Source organism: Carcharhinus amblyrhynchos, chromosome 13, assembly GCF_965287045.1.
Source record: "Carcharhinus amblyrhynchos chromosome 13, sCarAmb.v2.hapA, whole genome shotgun sequence".
NCBI classification, from domain to species: Eukaryota; Metazoa; Chordata; class Chondrichthyes; order Carcharhiniformes; family Carcharhinidae; genus Carcharhinus; species Carcharhinus amblyrhynchos.
This window is the reverse complement of record NC_137336.1, coordinates 172,304-192,124: the sequence shown is the minus strand read 5'-3', so window position 1 is coordinate 192,124 and position 19,821 is coordinate 172,304. Positions and strand designations below refer to the sequence as shown.

The following is a 19,821-nucleotide window of genomic DNA, read 5'->3' as shown; positions in this document are numbered from 1 at the left end:
CAGTGGTTGGTAAGCTGATGGAGAGGATTCTGAGGGTCAAGATTTATGAGCATTTGGAGAAGTTTAGAATGATCAGAAATAGTCAGCACGGCTTTGTCAAGGGCAGATCGTGCCTTACGAGCCTAGTTGAGTTCTTTGAGAATGTGACTGAACACATTGACGAAGGAAGAGCGGTGGATGTGGTTTACATGGACTTCAGCAAGGCGTTTGATAAGGTCCCCCATGCAAGACTTCTTGAGAAGGTGAGAGGGCATGGGATCCAGGGGACTTTGGCCTTGTGGATCCAGAACTGGCTTGCCTGCAGAAGGCAGAGATTGGTTGTGGATGGGTCTTTTTCTGCATGGAGGTCGGTCACCAGTGGAGTGCCCCAGGGATCTGTTCTAGGACCCTTGCTGTTTGTCATTTTCATAAATGACCTGGATGAGGAAGCGGAGGGATGGGTTAGTAAGTTTGCAGACGATACAAAGGTCGGTGGTGTTGTGGATGGTCTGGAGGGATGTCAGAAGTTGCAGCGTGACATAGATAGGATGCAAGACTGGGCGGAGAAGTGGCAGATGGACTTCAACGCGGATAAATGTGTAGTGGTCCATTTTGGCAGGACCACTGGGATGAAGGAATATAATATCAAGGGTAGCAGTCTTAGTAGTGTTGAAGAGCAGAAGGATCTTGGGGTCCAGGTCCATAGGACTCTTAAATCGGCCTCGCAGGTGGAGGATGTGGTCAAGAAGGCGTATGGTGCACTGGCCTTCATTAATCGAGGGATTGAGTTTAGGAGTCGGGAAGTAATGCTGCAACTTTATAAGACCCTTGTCAGACCCCACTTGGAGTACTGTGCGCAGTTCTGGTCGCCTTATTACAAGAAGGATGTGGAAGCTATTGAAAGGGTACAGAGGAGATTTACAAGGATGTTGCCTGGATTGGGAGGCATGCCTTATGAAGTTAGGTTGAGGGAGCTGGGACTCTTCTCCCTGGAGAGACGAAGGTTGAGAGGCGACCTGATAGAGATTTATAAGATGTTGAGAGGAATAGATAGGGTGGATTCTCAGAGGCTATTTCCCAGGGCTGAAATGGTCGCTACGAGAGGACACAGGTTTAAGGTGCTGGGGAGCAGGTACAGAGGAGATGTCAGGGGTAAGTTTTTCACTCAGAGGGTGGTGAGTGAGTGGAATCGGCTGCCGTCGGTGGTGGTGGAGGCGAACTCACTGGGGTCTTTTGAAAGACTTCTGGATGAGTATATGGGATCTAACGGGATTGGGGGTTATAGATAGGTCTATGGCTTGGTAGGTATAGAAGTGATCGGCGCAACTTGTGGGCCGAAGGGCCTGTTTGTGCGGTAGTGTTCTATGTTCTACGTAGAACGGATGGGGTGAAGTTAAACTTTAGCAGCAAAATAGGGGTGAAAAATACCAAGTAGTTTGTGATAAACCACTCGCTGAGGATGTATTTCACTCTGTGGGCAGAACAATTTTGTTCTGTTCAGTCAAATCTGATTGATAAACAAATATCAGGCGTATAACATCCTGCTGAGCTTATTCATATTAATTCCTAGTTGCATCAAATGCAGTATTAATCTGGTTGAACCTGTCCAAGTGTTGTCATATGAGTATAGCCGTCCAGCTCCTCAGAAGCATTGACAGCTCAGGTTCTCTGATCTCTGGCTGAAGTTCACAATGTTTGTTGACACAGGTTCAATGGTTTCGAGATTTTGTGGTGTTTTCTGATCTGACAGATACTAATTGCCTTCCAAACCGTATCCCAAATGGAAACATGGCAAATGTATCACAACTCTTTTTTTGTATCCTGATCACAAGAAAATAATATTCCCAAATCCAGAATCTACAAATCTGAGGAATAATTTTGAAATTTTAAACATTAAGTTAAATTATTTATGCAAACCATAGAATCATAGAGTGCAGGTGAAGCCCATTGGTCCATTGAGTCTACACCGACACATTAGAAACACCTGAACTCCCACCTAATTCCATCTCCCAGCATTTGTCCCAGAGCCCTGAATGTTATAGAACATAGAACATAGAACACCACAACACAAATAGGCCCTTCGGCCCACAAGTTGCACCGATCACATCAATACCTACCAATCCATAGACCTATCTATAACCCCCAATCCCACTAAATCCCATATACTCATCCAGAAGTCTTTTAAAAGACCCCAGCGAGTTCGCCTCCACCACCACTGACGGCAGCCGATTCCATTCACTCACCACCCTCTGAGTGAAAAACTTACCCCTAACATCACTTCTGTACTTTCCTCCCCGCACCTTCAATCTGTGTCCTCTCGTAGCGACCATTTCAACCCGGGGAAATAGCCTCTGAGAATCCACCCTATCTATTCCTCTCAACATTTTATAAACCTCTATCAGGTCACCTCTCAACCTTCGTCTCTCCAGGGAGAAGAGTCCCAACTCCCTCAACCTATCTTCATAAGGCATGCCTCCCAATCCAGGCAACATCCTTGTAAATCTCCTCTGTACCCTTTCAATAGCTTCTACGTCTTTCCTATAGTGAGGCGACCAGAACTGCGCACAGTACTCCAAATGAGGCCTGACAAGGGTCTTATAAAGTTGCAGCATTACCTCCCGATTCCTAAACTCAATCCCTTGATTAATGAAGGCCAGTACACCATACGCCTTCTTGACCACATCCTCCACCTGCGAGGCCGATTTAAGAGTCCTGTGGACCCGGACCCCAAAATTCTTCTGTTCTTCAACACTGCTAAGACTCCTGCCCTTGATAGTGTACTCGTTCATCCCGTTGGTTCTGCCAAAATGGACGAGTACACATTTATCTGCGTTGAAGTCCATCTGCCACTTCTCCGCCCAGTCCTGCATCCTATCTATGTCCTGCTGCAACTTCTGACATCCTTCCAGACCATCCACAACACCACCGACCTTCGTGTCATCAGCGAACTTACTTACCCATCCCTCCACTTCCTCATCTAGGTCATTTATGAAAATGACAAACAGCAAGGGTCCCAGAACAGATCCTTGAGGCACTCCGCTGGTGACTGACCTCCATTCAGAAAAAGCCCCATCCACAACCACTCTCTGCCTTCTGCAGGCAAGCCAGTTCTGGATCCACAAGGCCAAAGGCCCTTGGATCCCATGCCCTCTCACCTTCTCAAGAAGTCTTGCATGGGGGACCTTATCAAATGCCTTGCTGAAGTCCATGTAAACCACGTCCACCACTCTTCCTTCGTCAATGTGTTCAGTCACATTTTCGAAGAACTCAACTAGGCTCGTAAGGCATGACCTGCCCTTGACAAAACAGTATGCTTTGTCAGTATAGCAGGCAAGAACCAATACTTTTCATTGTATGTTAATATATGTGATAATAATAAATCAAATCAAATCAAAAGCCCTCTCAGGCAGTGCGCTCCATATCATCGACACCCTCTGGGTAAAAAAGATTTTCCTCATAACCCCCAAAGCCTCCTATCCCTCAGCTTGAACATATGTCCCCTTGTGACTGATCCTTCAACTGAGGAGAACAGCTGTTCCTTATCCGCTCTGTCCATGTTTCTCATAATCTTCTACACCTCAATCAGGTCACCCCTCAATCTTCTCTGCTCCATCGAAAACAATCCAAGGCTACCCAGCCTCTCTTAGTTACTTAAATATTGCATCCCAGGCAAAATCCTGGTGAATCCACTGTGCACCCCCTCCAGTCCAATCACATCTATCCTATAATGTGGTGACAAGAACTGCACACAGAACTCTGGCTATAGCCTCACCAAAGTTCTGTACAACTCTGACATGACTTCCTGCTTTTGTAACCTATGCCTTTTTCACCACCCTACCAACATGTTCTTCCACCTTTAGAGATCTATGGACAAACATGCCAAGGTCCCTTTATTCCACAGAACTTCCGAGTTACATACCGTTCATTGACTATTTCCTTGTTAAATTACTCCTTCCAAAGTGTATCACCTCACACTTTTCAGGGTTAAATTCCATCTGCCACTTAATTGCCTATTTGACCACCTCATCTATATCTTCCTGTAACCCAAAACACTCCACCTCACTGTAACATAGAACACAGAACATTCCAGCGCAGTACAGGCCCTTCGGCCCTCGATGTTGCGCCGACCAGTGGAACCAATCTAATGACCCTCTAACCTAAACTATTCCAATGTTATCCATATGCCTATCCACTGACCATTTGAATGCCCTTAAAGTTGATGAGTCCACAACTGCTGCAGGCAGGGCATTCCATGCTCTTACTGAGTAAAGAACCTACCTCTGACATCCGTCCTATAATTACCACCCCTTAATTTAAAGCTATGTCCCCTCGTGTTAGCCATCACCATCCAAGGAAAAAGGCTCTCACTGTCCACCCTATCTAATCGTCTGATTATCTTGTATGCCTCAATTAGGTCACCTCTTAATCTTTCCTCATAAGACCTTCCCAGCATACCAGGCAACGTCCTGGTAAATCTCCTCTGCACCCTTTCCAATACCTCCACATCCTTCTTATAATGTGGTGACCAGAACTGTACACAGTACTCCAAGTGCGGCCGCACCAGAGTTTTGTACAGTTGCAACATGACCTCATGGCTCCAAAATTCAATCTCTCTACCAATGAAAGCTAACACACCATACACCTTCTTAACAACCTTATCAACCTGGGTGCCAACTTTCAGGGATCTATGCACATGTACCCCGAGATCTCTCTGCTCGTCGACACTACCAAGAGTCCTTCCATTAGCCCTATATTCTGTACTCCTGTTACTCTTACCAAAGTGTTTCACCTCACACTTTTCCGCATTAAACTCCATCTGCCACCTCTCAGCCCAGCTCTGCAGCTTATCTATGTCCCTCTGCAAACTGTAACACCCGTCCTCACTGTCTACAACTCCTCCGACTTTGGTGTCGTCAGCAAATTTACTAATCCATCCTTCTACACCCTCATCTAGGTCATTTATAAAAATGACAAACAGCAGTGGCCCCAAAACAGATCCCTGAGGTACACCACTTGTAACTGAACTCCAGGTTGAATATTTCCCATCAACCACCACCGTCTGTCTTCTATCAGCTAGCCAATTCCTGATCCAAACTGCTAAATCACCCTCAATCCCATGCATCTGCATTTTCTGCAGTAGCCTACCATGGGGAACCTTATCAAACGCTTTGCTAAAATCCATATACACCACGTCAACTGCCTTACCCTTATCCACCTCTTTGGTCACCTTTTCAAAAAACTCGATAAGGTTTGTGAAGCCATTGGATGTAACCATCCAATCTTTGTGTCATCCACAAACTTACTAATCCTACCCCCTACATAGTCATCTATGGAGCCATAACAGATATCTTCAAATCCTGTTTGACCACAGACATGGTTCCAGAGGACTGGAGAATAATCAGTGGTGCTCTCTTGTTTAAGAAAGGAAGCAGGAATAATCCAGCTAATTATAGGCGATGAGCCTGACATCAGTGATGGGGAAGGTTTTGGAAAATATACTAAGGGACAGGATATATGCACATTTGGAGGAAAACGGACTAATTAGTGACAGGCACTATGATTTTATATGGGAAGTTATGACTCACCAACATGATTGAGTTTTTGAAGAGGTGACAAAGAAAATTGAGGGAAGAGCTGTGGATGTAGTTTATTTGGACTCTAGTAAGGCATTTGAAAAGGTCCCACATGGCAGACTGGTACAAAAACTAAAATCACATGGGATTCGGGGTGGGCTGGCTAGATGGAACGGGCTTGGTTATAGAAGGCAGAAAGTAGCATTGGAAGGGTGTGATGTGTCATCCGCCTCCCTCCAGCCTAGACCAAACCACATGCGGAGTGGCAGAGACCCCCAGTCCCACCAATCACCCCTAGGCCCTTCCCAAAATAGGCTCCACCCACTTGACACTGCCCGATGCTCGATGGACAGTGCCAAATTGTCCTCTGAGCATGGGTATTTTGCCCCTTGTGCAGTGACAGGGGACACAGGCTAGCACTGCCAGGGTGCCCATGTTCAGGGGGCACTATCCCACCCCACTGTCTGACCCCCTGGGGGCTCCAATCGCCCCTCCCCTTCATTCTGGCTGGGTCTCCCACAAGTTCCCTGAATGTGGGGAGCTACTCTAAACCCTGCCAGAATGAAGTACTCCTGGGACCTGAAAGTTCCCGATAATGACATGCTAAACATATCTAAAATACATTTTAAAAAGATTCAAATGACTTACCTCTCTTCCTATCACTTCCCAGTGTGGTCTGGACGTCAACTGTTCTCTGACTCTGGGAGATGTACCTGCATTCCTGGAGCGTGTGCAAATCCCGGTAAAATGAAGACGATGTGATTCTCCCTTCCGGATCTACCAGAAAAATTGTGGGTCGCAATGGGAGGTTCAGGCCCATTTTTTTTGCGCTATACAGACAAAGCACACTTTCCATAGAGAAGGAGAGAGTGCAGAATCATAGAACCCTACAGTACAGAAACAGGCCCCTTGGCCCACTGAGTCTGCAGTGACCACAATCCCACCCAGGCCCTATCCCCATACATTTACCCACTTATCCCTCTAACCTACACATCCCAGGACACTAAGGGACAATTTTAACATGGCCAATCAACCTAACCCACACATCTTTGGACTGTGGGAGGAAACTGGAGCACCCGGAGGAAACCCAGGCAGACACAAGGAGAATGTACAAACTCCACACAGACAGCGACCCAAGCCAGGAATCGAACCCAGGTCCCTGGAGCTGTGAAGCAGCAGTATTAACCACTGTGCTACCATGCTGCCCTTGTAGTATTGAACGTAGTGTTGCAGTCATACCTAGGATGTAGAGAAAGATCAACTTAGTGAGAGGTAGATCCATTCAAAAGTCTGAAAGCAGCAGGGAAGAAGCTGTTCTTGAGTCGGTTAATACATGACCTCAGACTTTTGTATCTTTTTCCCGAAGGAAGGAGGTGGAACAGAGAATGTCTGGGGTGCGTGGGGTCCTTAATTGAGCCAGCTGCTTTGCCGAGGTAGTGAGAAGTGTAGACAGAGTCAATGGACGGGAGGCTGGTTTGCGGAATGAGTTGGGCTATTTTCATGACTTTTTGTAGTTTCTTGCGGTTTTGAGCAGAGCAGGAGCCCATACCAAGTTGTGATACAACCAGAAAGAATGCTTTCTATGGCACATCTGTAAAAGTTGCAGTTAGGGTCACAAGTAAGCTTACATTTACGCTGCAATGAAGTTACTGTGAAAATGCCCCAGTCGCCACACTCCAGTACCTGTTCGGATACACTGAGAGAGAATTTAGCATGGCCAATGTATCCTAACCAGCACATTTTTCAGACTGTGGGACGAAACCGGAGCACCCGCAGGAAACCTACACAGATACAGAGAGAACGTGCGAACTCCACACAGACAGTGACCCAAGCTGGGAATTGAATCTGGGTCCCTGGCGCTGTGAGGCAGCAGTGCTAATGCTGCTAGCATTAGTTATGCTAGCTGCTAGCACAGTGCTAGCCATCCAAGCTATTAGAGTTCAAGGTCAATTTGCAAATTTTAAGGGCCACTTTTCAGTCCCTGCCGCAGGAATGTTGCCTGCTTTAACTTTATGTTTTAGTGCATAAAACCAGCTGTTCTGTGAGGAGCTAACTTCCTGTTTTTTTTTAAATACTTGACAGCGAATCAAAGGGAATCTTCAAAGTGTGGCGCCTTGAAGTGTCGAGAGGAACCACCAAAACTTCTGTCTGGAAACAAATTCCATGAGCGGTATTTTGTTCTACGGGATCGTAAGCTGCTTCTTTTTAAGGATAAAAAGGTAAATTGTCAGCTCTGTTTCTGACATGAGGGTCAGATGAGATGGGCCATAGAGTCATAGAGGTTTACAGCATGGAAACCGGCCCGGCAGCACAACTTGTCCATGTCACTCTTTTGTTTCAAACCCCAAAGCTAATCCCAATTGCCCTCATTTGGTCCATATCCTTCTATACCCATCGTACCCATGTAATTATCTAAGTGCTTTTTAAAAGACAAAATTGTACCTGCCTCTACTCTGGCAGTTTGTTCCAGACACTCAATGCCCTCTGTATGAAAAAATTGCCCCTCTGGACACTTTTGTATCTCTTCCGTCTCACCTTAAACTAATGTTCTCTAGTTTTAGACTCCCCTACCTTTGGGAAAAGATATTGACTATCCAGCTGGCCTGTGACCCTCATTATTTTATAGATCTCTATAAGATCACTCCTCAGCCTTCTACGCTCCAGAGAAAAAAGTCCAGGCCTATCCAGCCTCTCCTAATAATTCAATCCATCAAGTCCCAGTAGCATCCCAGTAGATCTTTTCTGCACTTTTATTATTTTAAGAATATCCTTTCTATAATAGGGTGACCAGAATTGCACACAGTATTCCAAGTGTGGCCTTCCCAATGTCTTGTACAACTTCAACAAGATGCCCCAACTCCTGTATTCAATGTTCTGACCAATGAAACCAAGCATGCCGAATGCCTTCTTCACCACTCTGCCCACCTATGACTTCACTTTCAAGGAGCTATGAAAATGTACCCCTAGATCTCTTTGTTCTGTAACTCTCCCCAGTGCCCTACCATTAACTGAGTAAGTCCTGCCCTGGTTCAATCGACCAAAATGCATCACCTCACATTTGTCTAAAGTAAATTCCATCTGCCATTCGTCAGCTCACTGGCCCAATTGATCAAGATCCCATTGCAACTGGAGATAACTTTGTTCACTGTCTACTATGCCACCAATCTTGGTGTCATCGGCAAACTTACTAACCATGCCCCCTATATTCTCATCCAAATCATTAATATAAATAACAGTGGACCCAGCACTGATCCCTGAGGCACACCGCTGGTCACAGGCCTCCAGTTTGAAAAACAACTCTCTACAACCACCCTCTGGCTTCTGTCAGGAAGCCAATTTTGTATCCATTTAGATACCTCACCCTGGATCCTGTGAGATTTAACATTATGCAACAACCTACCATGTGGTATCTTATCAAAGGCCAATGTCAGATAGTTTCTTGAACATATAAATCACTGGAGCACAATTCACAATTTACTGAGTCAAATGGTTTGGATGGGTCCATAAAAACAATCAAGAATTCCTCGTCTTGCTCTCATCATCATTCTTCAACTTTTCTGACAGCAAAGACACGTCCAGATGTTCCTTTGGCAAACGGAAAGCTGTGACTCTTACGAGTCCCTCCACCAAAGGGATCAGAAAATTCCCCTGGTCTAGAATCAGATTCAATGTGTGAGGATTTTCCAGAGTTGACATGAGCTCCAAGTGAATAAAGGGTCTGGACATCAGACAGTCAGAGAGTCGTTTGCAGCAGAAAAGGAGGTTTATCATTCTGTTGAGTCTATGCCAGTTCCCAGCAGAACATGCCACCCAACTCAGCGAACATCCTTGTAAATCTCCTCTACACCCTTTCAATAGCTTCCACATCCCTCCTGTGATGAGGTGGCCAGAACCGAGCACAGTACTCCAAGTGGGGTCTGACCAGGGTCTTATAAAGCTGCAGCATTACCTCCTGGCTCCTAAACTCAATTCCTCGATTGATGAAGGCCAGTACACCACACGCCTCCTTAACCACATCCTCTACCTGCGAGGCCGATTTAACAGTCCTATGGACACAGACTCCTCGGTCCTTCTGATCCTCTACACTGCTAAGAGTCTTACCCTTGATATTATATTCCTTCATCCCATTTGACCTGCCAAAATGGACCACTACACATTTATCTGCGTTGAAGTCCATCTGCTACTTCTCCGCCCAGTCTTGCATCCTATCTATGTCACGCTGCAACTTCTGACATCCTTCCAGACCATCCACAACACCACCAACCTTCGTGTCGTCGGCAAACTTACCAACCCATCCCTCCACTTCCTCATCCAGGTCATTTATAAAAATCACAAACAACAAGGGTCCTAGAACAGATCCCTGGGGCACTCCACTGGTGACTGACCTCCATGCAGAAAAAGACCCATCCACAACCACTCTCTGCCTTCTGCAGGAAAGCCAGTTCTGGATCCACAAAGCAACATGCCCTTGGATCCCATGCCCCCTCACTTTCTCAAGAAGTCGTTCATGGGGGACCTTATCGAACACCTTGCTGAAGTCCATATAAAAACATCCACCGCTCTTCCTTCGTCAATGTGTTCAGTCACATTTTCAAAGAACTCAACCAGGCTCGGAAGGCATGACCTGCCTTTGACAAAACCGTGCAAGTCTGCACTACAACCACCCAGATCTTTTTCCACTGTGAATACCGAGGTAAAGTATTCATTAAGCACCTCTGGTATTTCTACCGGTTCTGTACAAACTTTCCCACCATCGCAATTTATAGGTCCTATTCCTTCACATCTCATTCTTTTACTCTTCACATATTTGTAGAACGCCTTAGGGTTTTCCTTAATCTTACCTGCCAAGGCCTTCTCATGACCCCTTCTGTCTCTCCTAATTTCCTTCTTAAGTTCCTTACTACAAGCCGTGTACTCCTCTAGATCCCTAACATCACCTAACTCTCTGAACCTTTTGTACGCTTTCCTTTTCATTTTGACTAGGTTCATTACAACTTTCATGTACAAGGCAGGCGTTTTACACTGAGGGTGTTGGGTGCCTGGAACTCACTGCCGGGGGAGGTGGTGGAAGCGGATACGGTAGTGACTCTTAAGGGGCATCTTGACAAATACATGAATAAGAACATAAGAAATAGGAGCAGGAGTAGGCCATCCAGCCCTTCGAGCCTGCCCCGCCATTCAATAAGATCATGGCTGATCTGTCGTGGCTCAGTTCCACTTTCCCGCCCTCTCCCCATAACCCTTAATCCCCTCTCTTATCAAGAACCCATCAACCCGCGTCTTAAAAATATTTAGCGAGGCAGCCTCCACCACTTCAACGGGCAGAGAATTCCAGAGATTCACCACCCTTTGAGTGAAGAAGTTCCTCCTCAACTCCGTCCTAAACCGCCCCCCCTTTATCTTGAGGCTGTGCCCTCTAGTCCTACTGTCCTTTCTGAGCGGGAAGAGCCTCTCCACCTCTATCCTATCCATCCCATTCATCATCTTATACGTCTCAATGAGATCTCCCCTCATTCTTCTAAACTCTAACAAGCCTAGTTTATTCAGCCTCTCCTCATAGCTCAACTCCCTCAACTCCAGAATCAGCCTAGTAAACCTTCTCTGCACTCCCTCCAAGGCCAAAATATCCTTACGTAAGTGCGGCGACCAAAACTGCACACAGTACTCCAGCTGCAGCCTCACCAATGCCCTATACAGCTGCAGCAAGACCTCTCTACTTTTATATTCAATCCCCATCGCTATGAAGGCCAGCATCCCATTCGCCTTCCTGACCACCTGCTGCACCTGCAAGCTGGGTTTTTGCGACTTGTGCACAAGGACCCCGAGGACCCTCTGCACCATCGCCTGCTGCAGTTTTTCGCCACGTAAGTAATAGTCCTTCCTACCATTATTCCTACCAAAGTGGACCACCTCGCACTTGCCAACATTAAATTCCATTTGCCATTTCCTGGCCCATTCGCCCAGCCTATCTAGATCCTTCTGCAGACTCTCCACACCCTCCGCACAATTTGCCATTCCACCAATCTTGGTGCCATCAGCAAATTTCGACACCATACACTCGGTTCCCTCCTCCAGATCATCTATATAAATGGTGAATAGCTGAGGCCCCAGCACCGACCCCTGGGGCACTCCACTAGTCACCAACCGCCAATCCGAATAGCACCCATTGACCCCCACTCTCTGCCTCCTATTTGACAACCAATAAGATGGGAATAGAGGGCTATGATCTCCAGAGGGTCGGGGGTTTTAGTTCAGTCGGGCAACATGATCGGTGCAGGCTTGAAGGGCCGAATGGCCTGTTCCTGTGCTGTAATTTTCTTTGTTCTTTGAGATAGTCATCGACTTCATGAAGCATAATGGAGGACATGCCCCTGTCGACATCAATGGGGATGAAGTAGGAACAGAAACATAGAAGATAGGAGCAAGAGGAGGCCATTTGACCCTTCGAGCCTGCTCCTCCATTCATCACAATCATGGCTGATCATTCAATTCAATAGACTAATCCTACTTTCTCCCCTTAACCTTTGATCCCATTTGCCCCAAGTGCTATATCCAGCTGCCTGAATACATTCAATGTTTTGGCATCAACTACTTCCTGTGGTAATGAATTCCACAGGCTCTGGACTCTCTGGGTGAAGAAGTATCTCCTCACCTCCATCCTAAATGATCCACCCTGAATCCTCAGACTGTGACCTCTGGTTTTGGACCCCCCCACCATTGGAAATCTCCTCCCTACATCTACCCTGTCTAGACCTGTTAGAATTTTCTAAGTCTCTATGAGGACCCTCTCAATCATCTGATATCCAGCGAAAACAATCCTAAGTCAATCGCTCCTCATACATCAGTCCTGCCACCCTTGGAATCAGCCCGGTTAGCCTTTGCTGCACTCCCTCGAGAGCAAGAACATCTGCCCTCAGAAAAGGAGACCAAAACTGTACACAATATTCTAGGTGTGGCCACATCCCTGCTCCTGTGCTCGAAACCTCTCACAATGAAGGCCAACATGCCATTTGCCTTCTTTACCGCTTGTTGCACCTGCATGCTTACCTTCAGTGACTGGTGCACAAGTATACCCACACTTCCCACTTCCAATTAACAGTCATAAAAGAGAGCTTCAAGTTTTTTGATGTCCAGGTTACCAACCTGTCCTGATCCCCCCATGCCGAAATTACAGTGAAGAAAGCCCACCAATGTCTCTACTTTTTGAGAAAATGAAGGAAATTTGGCTACGACTCTTGCCAACTTACACCATAGAAAATATTCTTTCTGGTTGCATCACAGCTTCATATGGCTTCTGCTCAACCCAAGACCACAAGAAACTACAAGGGTAATGAATGAAGCCCAGTTCATCACTCAACCCAGCCTCCCACCCATTGACACTTCCTACACTTCCTGCTGTCTTGGAAAATCAACCAACATAATTAATTACCCTGGACATATTCTCTTCCACCTACTTCTGTTCGGAAAAAGTTACAATTTCTGAAGACATATACCAACCGATTCAAGAACAGCTTCTGTCCTGCTGCTGTCAGACTTTTGAATGGACCTACCTGGCATTAAGTTTATCTTTCTCAGCGCCCAAGCTACAACTGTATCACGACATTCTGCACTCTCTCCTTTCCTTCCCCATGAATGGTTTGCTTTATCCGTATAGTGCGCAAGAAACTTCTTTCACTGTATACCAATACATGTGACAATAAGAAATCAAATCAAACTATCTCTGATATCTCTCCCCTCCTCTAAGTCTGGCTTCTCCCAGTTTTAACCACTCCATGAGTGGTGGCTATATCTTGAGTTTCCTCTACCTTAAGCCCTGGAATGTCCTCCCTAACTCTCTCTTGCTTCGCCATCTCTCTGTCCTCACTCAGGGACAGCCCTTAAAACCTACCTCTTTGATCAAACATTTGGTCACCAGTCATATTTCCTTCAACTGCTGGTGTCAAATTTTATTTGACAGATTTCCAATGAAATGATTTTGGCCATTTTATTATGTTAAAGGAGTGATATAAATACAATTTGTTGTTATTAATATTGCCACATTTACACAGACTATTTTCACAATGCTATAGTCACCCTGAGGTCAGAGAACTAGACTGTGGGGGGATTTGGTGAAAATCAGCATTCTTCATCGTGTAAAATCCTTTCGCCATATTCAGTCTGAATATCAGAGTCACTTATGAGGAAAGGCTGAGGGACTTGAGGTTATTTTCATTAGAGAGAAGAAGGTTAAGAGGTGACCTAATTGAGGCATACAAGATGATCAGAGGGTTAGATAGGGTGGACAGTGAGAGCCTTTTACCTCGGATGGTGATGGCTAACACGAGGGGACATAGCTTTAAATTAACGGGTGGTAATTATAGGATGAATGTCAGAGGTAGGTTCTTTACTCAGAGGGTAGTAAGGGCATGGAATGCCCTGCCTGCAGCAGTTGTGGACTCGCCAACTTTAAGGGCGTTCAAATGGTCAGTGGATAGGCATATGGATAACATTGGAATAGTTTAGATTAGAGGGTCATTAGATTGGTTCCACTGGTCGGGGCCACATCGAGGGCCAAAGGGCCTGTACTGCGCTGTAATGTTCTATGTTCTATCCATGTTTGCGTATACCTCTGTCAAATCTTGCCTCTATCTCCTTTGCCACAAGGAGAAACTCTTCAATCTTTCCAACTCTACCATGTGACATCTCAGGAATCATTCTAGGAAATTTCCTCCCCACCCTCTCAACAATCCCCATTTCTTTCCTAAAGTCTGGTGGTCAGAACTGGACTTAGTGCTCTATTATGGGCATAAAAGAAGTTTATAAAAGTTTGGGTTAACTTTTCTGCATTTGTATATAATGCCTCTATTTATAAAGCCTAAAACCCCGTTATGCTTTTGGAACCACCCTCTCAATATGTCCTGCCACCGTCAGCATCAATACAAATATCCCCAAAGGCCTTGCACACTCTATTATTGTGCCATTAAATCTATATTTTCTTTATCTCTTCCACCAAAATGCATCCTGACACTTCTCTATGTGAAATACTATCTGTCACTTGTTTGTTCATTCAGCAAGTGAGTAAAACAATTATATATTTAATATATATAATATCTAACATATATATAAGAAATATATATTTTTTATTTATATATGCATATATCATGTTGCAGACAATTTGTATCATCATCACTTTTGTCACTGCTCGAAGTTTGGCATCAACGACAAATTTTGAAATTTGACTCAATGTTCCTGAGATCCAAATCATTTCTATCGAGTTATGATCAAATGATTTCACTGTTCCTCGCTTGACTGCAACTGGTGTTTTTTCAAACGATATGCTTGCCAATTTAGTGAGACCTTAACTGTTTAAGTACTGTCGCTACAAAAAACAGAATCACGCAGTGCAGAAGCATTCGGCCCATTGAGTCTGCACCGACCACAATCCCACCCAGGCCCGATCTCCATAACTCCATGCATTTACCCTAGCTAATCCCCTTGACACTAAGGGACAACTTAGCGTGGCCAATCCACCTCATCTGCAAATCTCTGCACTGTGGGAGGAAACCGGAACACCCAGAGGAAACCCACACAGACACGGGGAAAACATATCAACTTCACACAGACAGTCACCCAAGCTAGGAATCGAACCCTGGTCCCTGGTGCTGTGAAGCAGCAGTGCTAACCACTATGTCACCATGCTGCTCAGACTAGTTTGCTTAAGTTTTTAAAAAGAAAAGGAAGTAGTATTTAGAGTAATTGATAGGAGATAGATACCATTTTAAATGATTTTTATTTGTTTTGTCTGTAATGGGCATTAGCTATAGCTTTAAGTTTAATTTGTATTTCTGTATTTATGAGAAGAAAGGGAAAGAGCTTTGGTTTAATTTCACTTTGAAAGGTGACTGCAGTTTAATGAGGTTTTTTACTTATTTAAAACGATCACAGGCCATAAAAATCTGGGTTGCTGCCAATAACCAGGGCCCAAAGAGACAGCAAAGGCAGTTTGAATTCATTTGAAATAATGAAACCTAGAAGTAGTGAATGGTGATGGACAATTAACTCATTGGAGGAGAAGGCTCCACAACTATCCCATCCTCAATGATGCAGGGATGCAGCACATCAGTGCAAAAGATAAGCTACTTACGACAATCTTTATCCAGAAATGCTGAAAGATGATCCACCTCAGTCTCCTTTGGTGGTACCCAACGTTAAAGGTGTCAGTCTTCAGCTAATTCAATTCATTCCACATGATAAAGAAAGCAGGAAAGAATTCAAGGAGGGAATTAGGAGAACAAGGAGAGACTGTGAAGTGACCTTGGAATGTTGGGTTAAAGAGAATCCCAAGGCGATTTATACATACATCAAAAAGAAGAGGATAACTAGGAAAACGGTAGGGCCACTCAAGGATAAAGAAGGTAACTTGTGCTTGGAAGCAGCGAATGTGGGTGAGATCCTAAATGAGCATTTTGATATTCACCAAGGAGAAGGACATGGAAGATAGTGAGATTAGTGTGAAGCATTCTAATATGCTGGGAATTTTGAGATCCAGAAAAAAGTGGTGTTGAGTCTCTTGAAGAGCATGAAGGTGGATAAGTCCCCAGGGCCCGATGGGATCTGCCCCAGGTTATTGAGACAGAGGCAAGAGAGGAGATTGCTTCGGCCCTGACAAAGATCTTTGTGTTCTCGCTAGCCACTGGAGAGGTCCTGGAGAACTGGCTAGAAGCTAATGTCATTCCTCTGTTTGAGAAAAGAAAAATGGATAATTCAGGAAATTATAGACCGGCGAGTCTCATTGGTAGTTGGAAAGCAATTGGAGAGTATTCTTAGGGAAAGGATTTATGTGCATTTGGAAAAGCATGGCCTAATTAGGGAAAACACAATAAGAAGCCTCACAACACCAGGTTAAAGTCCAACGGGTTTGTTTGGAAAATTTGACAAATTATTGACGAATAAACCTGTTGGACTTTAACCTGGTGTTGTGAGACTTCTTACTGTGTTTACCCCAGTCCAGCGCCAGCATCTCCACATCATAATTAGGGAAAGTCAGTGTGGCTTTGTGCGGGGCAGATTGTATCTTACTAACTTGACTGATTTTTTTTGAGGGGCTAACAAAGGTGATCGATGAGGATAGAGCAGTTGATGTTGTCTACATAGATTTTAGTAAGGATTTCAACGCGGCCCCATGGTAGGCTGATCCAGAAGATTAAGATGCATGGGATCCATGGAGACTTGGCCACTTGGATTCAGAATTGGCACACCCATAGGTGTCAGAGAGTATTGGTGGAAAGTTTTTTTTCTGGCTGTAGGTCCATCATAGTGGTGTTCTGCACTGGGACCTCTACTTTCTGTGCCACATAAAGATGGCTTAGATGAAAATGTCGGTGGATGGGTTACCAAGTTTACAGACAACATAAAGATAGATGGAATTGTGGATAGTGTGGAAGGTTGTCAAAGGATACAGCAGGATAGAGATCAGCTGCAGATATGGGCAGAGAAATGGCAGATGGAGTTTAATGCAGGCTAGTGGGAGGTGCTGCACTTTGGGAGAGCAAATGTTAACGGTAAGTACACAGTTAATGGCAGGACCCTGAACAGCATTGACGTACAGAGAGATCTTTGGATTCAAGTCCATAGCTCCCTGAAAGTGGCCACACAAATGTACAGGGTGGTGAAGAAGGCATCTTGGCATGCTTGCCTTTGTTGGTTGGGTTGAGTACAAGAATCTGGATGTCATGTTGCAGCTTTATAAAACTTTAGTTAGGCCACACTTAGAATATTGTGTTCAATTCTGGTCACCACATTACAGGAAGGATGTGGAAGCTTTGGAGAGGATGCAGAATGTTGGAGCACAGTGGCACAGTTGTAGCACTGCTATCTCACAGTGTCAGGGACCCAGGGCAGCACAGTAGCACAGTGGGTTAGCAATGCTACCTCACAGTGCCAGGGACCTGGGTTTGATTCCTGGCTTGGCTCACTGGCTGTATGGAGTTTGCACATTCTCCCCGTGTCTGCATGGGTTTTCTCCAGGTGTTCCAGTTTCCTTCACAGTCCAAAAGATGTGTTGGTTAGGTGCATTGGCCATGTTAAATTCTCCCTCAGTTTACCCAAACAGACACTGGAATGTGGCAACTAGAGGATTTTCACAGTAACTTCATTGTAGTGTGAATGTAAGCCAACCTGTGACACTAATAAATAAACTTTAAAGAAGAGGTTTACCAGAATGTTGCCTGGATTAGATAGTATGAGCTCTGAGCAGAGGCTGGACAAACTAGGGCTGTTTTTTTTCTGGAGTGACGGAGACTAAGGAGACAACTGATAGAAGTCTATAAAATTATGAGAGGTAGAGATAAGGTTGACCGTCAGAATCTTTTTCCCAGAGTTGAAATGTCTCATATTAGGGGCACGTGTTTAAGATGAGAGGGGGGAAGTTCAAAGGTGATGCGAGAGGCAAGTTCATTTTACACAGAGAGTGGTAGGTGTCTGGAATGTGCTTCCAGGGGTGGTGGTGGAGGCAGGTACGATAGGAGCGTTTAAGGGCTTTTTGATAAGCTCATGAATATGCAAGAAATAGAGGAATTATGGAGCGAGGACAGGCAGAAGGAATTAGTTTAATTTGGCATCATGTTCAGCATAACATCTTGGGCCGAAGGGCCTGTTTCTGTGCCGCACTGTTCTAAGTTTTCTGTTCTATGTTAAGAAACAGCTGAAGGCACTGGGTACTGCAAAGGCTGTGAGTCCTGAGAATATTCCACCAATATTGAAGACTTGTCTCCAGAACTTGCCACACCCCGACCCAAGCTGTTCAATGCTGGCATCTACCTGGCAATGTGAAAAATGACCCTCCATTTGCCCTGTAGATAAGAAACAGGACAAACCAACCCAAGCAATTAATACCTCATCAGTCTACTCTCTATCATCAATAAAGAAGTTACTAGGGAAACTGATAAATCACCAGACCGAACGGATAACAACACCCCAGGGTTCTGAAGGAGATAGCTGAGGAAATTGTGGAGGCATTGCTGGTGATCATTCCAGAATCACTGGAGTCAGGGAAGGTTCTAGAGGACTGGATAAAGGCTATTGTAACATCCATGTTTAAGAGAGGAGGAGGGCAGAAGTTGAAAATTATAGGCCAGTTAACCTGACCTTGGTCATGGGTAAGATCTTGGCATCCGTTGTTAAGAATGAAATTGCAGAGTACTTGGAAATACACGGTAAAATAGGGCTGAGTCAGCACGGCTTTGTCAAAGGGAGGTCATGTCTGACAAATCTGTTGGAGTTTTTTGAGGAAGTAATGAAGAAGTTAGATAAAGGAGAACCAGTGAACATGATTTATTTGGATTTCCAGAAAGCCTTTGACAAGGTCTCTTACAGGGGGCTGCTAAATAAGCTAAGAGCCAGTGGTGTTAGAGGCAAGGTACTGGTAAGGATAGAAGATTGGCTGACAGACAGAAGGCAGAGAGTGGGGATAAGGGAGTCCTTTTCAGGATGGCAACCGGTGACTAGTGCTGTTCCACAGGGATCAGTGTTGGGACCACAACTTTTCACTATATGCATTAATGATCTGGAAGATGGAACTGGTTGCTAAATTTGTGCATGATACAAAGATACGTAGATGGACTGAGGGAGACTGCAGAATGACTTGAACAGGCTAGGAGAGGGGGCAAAGAAGTGGTAAATGGAATACGATGTGGGAAAGCGTGAGGTTATGCACTTTGGTAGGAAGACTAGAGGCAGAGTTTTCTAAATTTTCTAAATGGGGAAAGGCTTCAGCAATCTGAGGCACAAAGGGACTTGGGAGTCCTGGTTCAGGATTCTCTTAAGATTAATGTGCAGGTTCGGTTGGCAGTTAGGAAGCAAATTCATTGTTAGCATTCATTTCTAGAGGACGAGAATACAAGAGCAGGAATGTACTGCTGAGACTGTAAAAGGCTCTGGTCAGATCCCATTTGGAGTATTGTGAGCAGTTTTGAGCCCCATATCTAAGGAAGGATGTGCTGGCCTTGGAGGGGATCCAAAGAGGTTCACAAGAATGATCGCAGGAATGAAGGGTTTGTCATTTGAGAGGCGGTTGAGTCTGGGTCCATACTCGCTGGAGTTTAAAAAGATGAGAGGGATCAAATTGAAACTTACAGAATACTGAGGGACCTGGATAGAGTGGATGTGGAGCGGATGTTTCCACTAGTAGGAAAAACTAGAACCGGGGGCACAACCTCAGGCTAAAGGGACAATCTTTTAAAACAGAGATGAGGAGGAATTTCTTCAGCCAGAAGTGATGAATCTGTGCAGC

General features: G+C 45.1%; 1 protein-coding gene across 2 annotated transcripts in view; it reads left to right on the top strand.

Annotated features, from left to right (window-relative positions):
* The window catches only part of arap3 (ArfGAP with RhoGAP domain, ankyrin repeat and PH domain 3), a 382,033-nt gene that overhangs the window by 301,739 nt on the left and 60,473 nt on the right, over positions 1 to 19,821 (top strand). For both annotated transcript variants that reach the window (XM_080201223.1, XM_080201222.1), the window contains exon 25: positions 7,635 to 7,771. In XM_080201223.1, the coding sequence (XP_080057349.1) occupies positions 7,635 to 7,771 (137 nt within the window). The remainder of the gene's footprint in view (positions 1 to 7,634; positions 7,772 to 19,821) is intronic.